General features: G+C 31.9%; 1 protein-coding gene across 2 annotated transcripts in view; it reads left to right on the top strand.

The window, feature by feature from the left end:
• The first annotated feature begins 424 nt into the window (after window positions 1-424).
• Window positions 425-5,311, top strand: part of LOC108740322 (coiled-coil domain-containing protein 40) — a 34,305-nt gene continuing 29,418 nt past the window's right edge. For both annotated transcript variants that reach the window (XM_025973649.1, XM_018474605.1), the window contains exon 1: window positions 425-545. In XM_025973649.1, coding sequence (XP_025829434.1) covers window positions 469-545 — 77 coding nt within the window. In that variant the 5' untranslated portion in view covers window positions 425-468. The remainder of the gene's footprint in view (window positions 546-5,311) is intronic.

The following is a 5,311-nucleotide window of genomic DNA, read 5'->3' as shown; positions in this document are numbered from 1 at the left end:
TTCTGAAAGAGCTATCTCGACATTTTAAAACATTCAACCTCAAGGGGTGGGGGGAGAGTAAAAAGGTGTTGCAATTTTTGTTTGGGATATACTTTATTTGTGGTTGAATTTACATGAAACTTGGTATATATGCTGTTTGATATTATTAATTACTCGAGGCTTGCTCATTGTTGAAATTAAGCAAATACGTGTTTTGGCAATTTTTAAAAATCAACCCTTAAGGATGAAATGTTGTTGCTACGTTTGTATTTGAAATCTAAGGTGGCGACATTACATAAAATTAAAACGTTGTAAGGGTGAATTGGAAGTTAAAAGGTTTTATGGAGAAACAGTATTAATTTCTCCGAGCGGAGCCGCGGGGAAAAGCTGGTATTCTGAATAAATATTATGTCGATATCTGTTACTATGGCAATGGCTAAACAAAATAAAATAACTCTTCAGTCATATTTTTCTACTTAATGTTGTAAAATGTCTGTTTCTGGTGATAGTGAAAATAAAGATAAAGGTCAAGTGAAAACCTTACGTTTTATAGAAGTTACTGACGTGTAAGTAGCCAGGTTGCATGCAAGCTTGTAGTAGTTAAAACAAAGTGAGCAATTTTGTGCAACAGTATTTTTCTATGACTATTACACAAAACTATTATCAAGTAAAAAATGATATATAATTAATATTGTGAAACCTACCAACTTTAATGACGAACTTAATAATTAACTGTACGTATAACAGTAATATCAACTTAAGTGTTTACATAGGTATATAAAATTCAAATATAGTTGTCTGAATTCAAAATACATTGTAAAGAAAATTGTTGTACATCGATTAAAACCAAAAACTATAACCTTGTCAGGTAGATCAAGTCAAGTCTTTTGTTTCATTTTCGTTGATTCTCTGTGTATATTAGAAAGCAACTAAAACGTCAAAGGGTTTTTATTGCTTCTTATGTTTAAATGACCAAAATGTATGACAAAACCGTGAAGTGCTACCATTTAAAGTGGTGCATTTTAAAGATCCAACAATAAGTGCAATGGTCCACTTTCTATATCTTTAATTATTGTTATAAAAGTATGCATTTTTCCTATGCGCATATCAATATAAAAGTTGTATTTGTATTTGTATTTATTAAACTAGAATAAAAAGTTATAATACAAAAAAAAAAGGTGATCATAGTCACCTGTACATAGGTAGAATTACATCATAACTCCTATAAAAGGTAATAAGATTACCTATATATAGCCTGGTATCCTTACAAATTAAGACAAGATTTACTTACATACTAAAAAGTAGCTTTAGCTAATGAAACAAATATATGTTACGTGCAGAGGTTTTGGAGAACTATTAAGAAGTTCACGAACTACCACTTGTACACACGCAACAATATTTTAGTTCTAGGCTTAATCTTTCAGATAAGCATGTAGATTTATCAATTAAATAATATGAATAAACACCGAACACTTATTTAAGTAGAGATAACTTCGTCGGTTTTTTATTTATTCAATGTTAGTGAGGTTAGCCTACGGCAACACTTATTTAAGTAAAAGGCAAGGTTTACTTCGTTAACCGTTTATTTTAAGTTTCAAGACTACACTAACTAACTTACTTTGGGGTAGGCCCTTTTATTCTTATTTGTGAAGGCCTTTGCTTACGTCACTCTAATTACAGTTAGAAAGTAATATTATCATTAATACCTACACGTAACATATATAATTATACATAAAGTCAAAGAAACGGTGAATACTATAAAAAAATGGAAAGGAAATTAAGCAAATTAACTGATTCAGAATAAATTTTTTTAATTTTTTCTTTTTGTTTTATTTGTTACTAGCTTTTCCCCGCCGCTTCGCTCGCAGAAATTGGTATTGTTTCTCCATAAAACCTTTTAACTCCCAATTCACCCTTACAACGTTTTAATTTTATNCATTTATGTACACAAATAAAATTGCAACACCTTTCCCTTTTTTAAATTGTCGAGATAGATCTTTCAGAAATTAAATGAGAGACCATTAAAACAAAGTTTCAAGTAAATCTGATCACAAATAATATATGTTCCATTTAAACATTGCAACTCCTCTTCTTGAGTTATAAGTGAAGTAACTAACACGACTTTCTTTTATATATATAAGATTATTCGTATTCATAATTTTGAGATCGTTTGTCAAATTATTATAAATTCTCATGGTAACGAAATAACTTTTTCTTGATTTTGATTTTTGATTTTCTTGATTTTGGGCAGTTGTATGCTTTTATTCCTAATTCTAGATGTATGATGACAATATGATATAATATAGCTTCTAGCTGAAATATTTGCATTACATTAAGCGGGGAAGGATTTTTTAATGATTCATTTTTGTTTATTGTTTTCAAAATTCTGCTCTGTGTGTTTTTTATTGAAACAAGGGTATTATTATTAGCAAAGATAGATATTAAATATTTTTTAATTATATAATTAATATGTTTATCTTACTTCATATTATAATCTATATAAATTCCTAAGTACTTGTGACACTCACTTTATCATTTGGTTTTTTATATTAATAAGTATTTACGGTATTAGGTACACTATCACAATGTTTGCCAAAAGTCATACAGACAGTTTTATCAACGTTTAAAGATAATTTATTTATAGGTAGTTAAAGTGTCACCTGAGACAGACAAACATTCATTCTGTCTTCAGATAGATACCATGTGTTATCACTCGATATGATGACAGTGTCATCGGCATAGGACATTATGGCACCATTTTGCGTATCACTTAATAGGTCATTTACAGTAAGTATAAGAAATAGTGGTCCTAGGATCGTTCCTTATGGGACTTCTGTTGATATTACTTTATATTCACTAAAACTCACTAATTTTAACCTTTTGTTTCCTATCAGAGAGATAGCTTTCGAAGAGTTTTAGAGTGGGGCTTCTTATGCCATATCTTTCAAGCTTTTCAAGTAGAAGTTTATGGTTTACCGTGTCGAAAGCCTTGGGTAAATCCGCATCAGTAGTCCCAGTATGCTTGACAAAACCGAATTGTTTATCCGAAATTATTTTACATTTTTTCAGGAAGACGAAGAGTCTATTATGAATCATTTTTTCCAAAAATTTAGCAATACTTGATACAAGTGTACAGGCTTTATCTCCGGTTTTGTGGATTGGAACCACTTCCGCGTTTTTCAGAGCATATGGCCATATCGATTTTTCTATACATAGATTAAATATACAGGGTGTCCCATTTATAATAATTAAAAAAAACCATGGCTTCCTGATACAAAATACAACAAAAAATCGTTTGTCTNAATTTTATAATTAATATGTTTATCTCACTTCATATTGCAATCTATATAAATTTCTAAGTACTTGTGGCACTCAACTCTTTTTATCATTTGGTTTTTTATATTAATAAGTATTTACGGTATTAGGTACACTATCACAATGTTTGCCAAAAGTCATACAGACAGTTTTATCAACGTTTAAAGATAATTTATTTATAGGTAGTTAAAGTGTCACCTGAGACAGACAAACATTCATTCTGTCTTCAGATAGATACCATGTGTTATCACTCGATATGATGACAGTGTCATCGGCATAGGACATTATGGCACCATTTTGCGTATCACTTAATAGGTCATTTACAGTAAGTATAAGAAATAGTGGTCCTAGGATCGTTCCTTATGGGACTTCTGTTGATATTACTTTATATTCACTAAAACTCACTAATTTTAACCTTTTGTTTCCTATCAGAGAGATAGCTTTCGAAGAGTTTTAGAGTGGGGCTTCTTATGCCATATCTTTCAAGCTTTTCAAGTAGAAGTTTATGGTTTACCGTGTCGAAAGCCTTGGGTAAATCCGCATCAGTAGTCCCAGTATGCTTGACAAAACCGAATTGTTTATCCGAAATTATTTTACATTTTTTCAGGAAGACGAAGAGTCTATTATGAATCATTTTTTCCAAAAATTTAGCAATACTTGATACAAGTGTACAGGCTTTATCTCCGGTTTTGTGGATTGGAACCACTTCCGCGTTTTTCAGAGCATATGGCCATATCGATTTTTCTATACATAGATTAAATATACAGGGTGTCCCATTTATAATAATTAAAAAAAACCATGGCTTCCTGACACAAAATACAACAAAAAAGTGCTAAACAATTTTTCAATCCAGTGACAATTGAGCTCGCAAATCGTCTTTGTAAATTTGATCGTACAATTTGTTTCATTACGGGCCTGGATCTAGGCGACTAACGTCGCTCAGCTGATCTAGTGTGGATGTAACAAGTACCTACTGGGAAGAAGCCGAATGTACTTTCACCTTCCTCCACCAAAAGAAAAGCGTACCTTTTATAAAAAATGCTGAAATTGTCTGCCATTCGCTTTAATGCAACTCTGACAGCGCCGTACCCAGTTGCTGCGAATTTTGGCCCAGGCCCAGATACCGGGAATATTTCGAATTATACGAAAGGCATTGGTAATGTAACTCACCACCAACTGACGGTTGAATAAGAACCCTCCTAGAATGCACTATCACACCACTAATTATCCTTATTGTAATAGTCTTTTATGAAATGACCACTAAATAAATAAACTAATACTGACAAATAAGTAAATTCCACAACAATCCAAAGCAAACTGAAGAACCTTTTAGAAACTACGACATTATGCGTATTTATTCCAGTCACTTCCAACAGTGTAATTATACGAGGTTATATTAATACATATTTAGCTTTTTACATTTAATGAAAAAAAAATAACCAAAATTGGTCCTTCTTGACACACCCTTGTATTACTCCACGTGGGGTTAATGAGCTCTGCCAAGCAAAACTAACGCCAGAATGAGCCATTTAACATATGTGATTGGTCAATTAGGTATGCATCTTATCTCAACTGTTGCAACCATAACACATACATTTCTTTTCGTACACTTGTACGTTGTTACAAACCTCTACCAAACTTTGTGAACCACTTCTAAGTATTCCGTAATCGTTATAATTTCTTTTCTATGTAAAATAACATTATACTCGACGTCGTGGGCTACATTAGGTCCACTTCAGTTTACGATCATGGGATTTTCGATTGTGATAGGTACGTTGTTTTTCTAACATGTTCAGTCATCTAATGGACCTTAACGCGAGTGCATCTTCTTCAGCTGATCCGTAACTTAATACCAAACATAAACAATAACATTACCCCAAAAAGCAGCTGATTCCGACCTACTGAAGGTGAATTTTTCTACGATCAGCTGGCAATCGTAATTATTTTGCGATTGTGCAGGGCCGACATCAAAACTTTTATAATTTTTATTTTGTTTCAAAAGTCAAAAGTGTTTTTT

The sequence above is a fragment of the Agrilus planipennis genome, unplaced genomic scaffold (assembly GCF_000699045.2).
Source record: "Agrilus planipennis isolate EAB-ADULT unplaced genomic scaffold, Apla_2.0 scaffold58, whole genome shotgun sequence".
NCBI classification, from domain to species: Eukaryota; Metazoa; Arthropoda; class Insecta; order Coleoptera; family Buprestidae; genus Agrilus; species Agrilus planipennis.
Note: the sequence above shows the minus strand (reverse complement) of the source record. Positions and strands in the feature narration are given on the sequence as shown.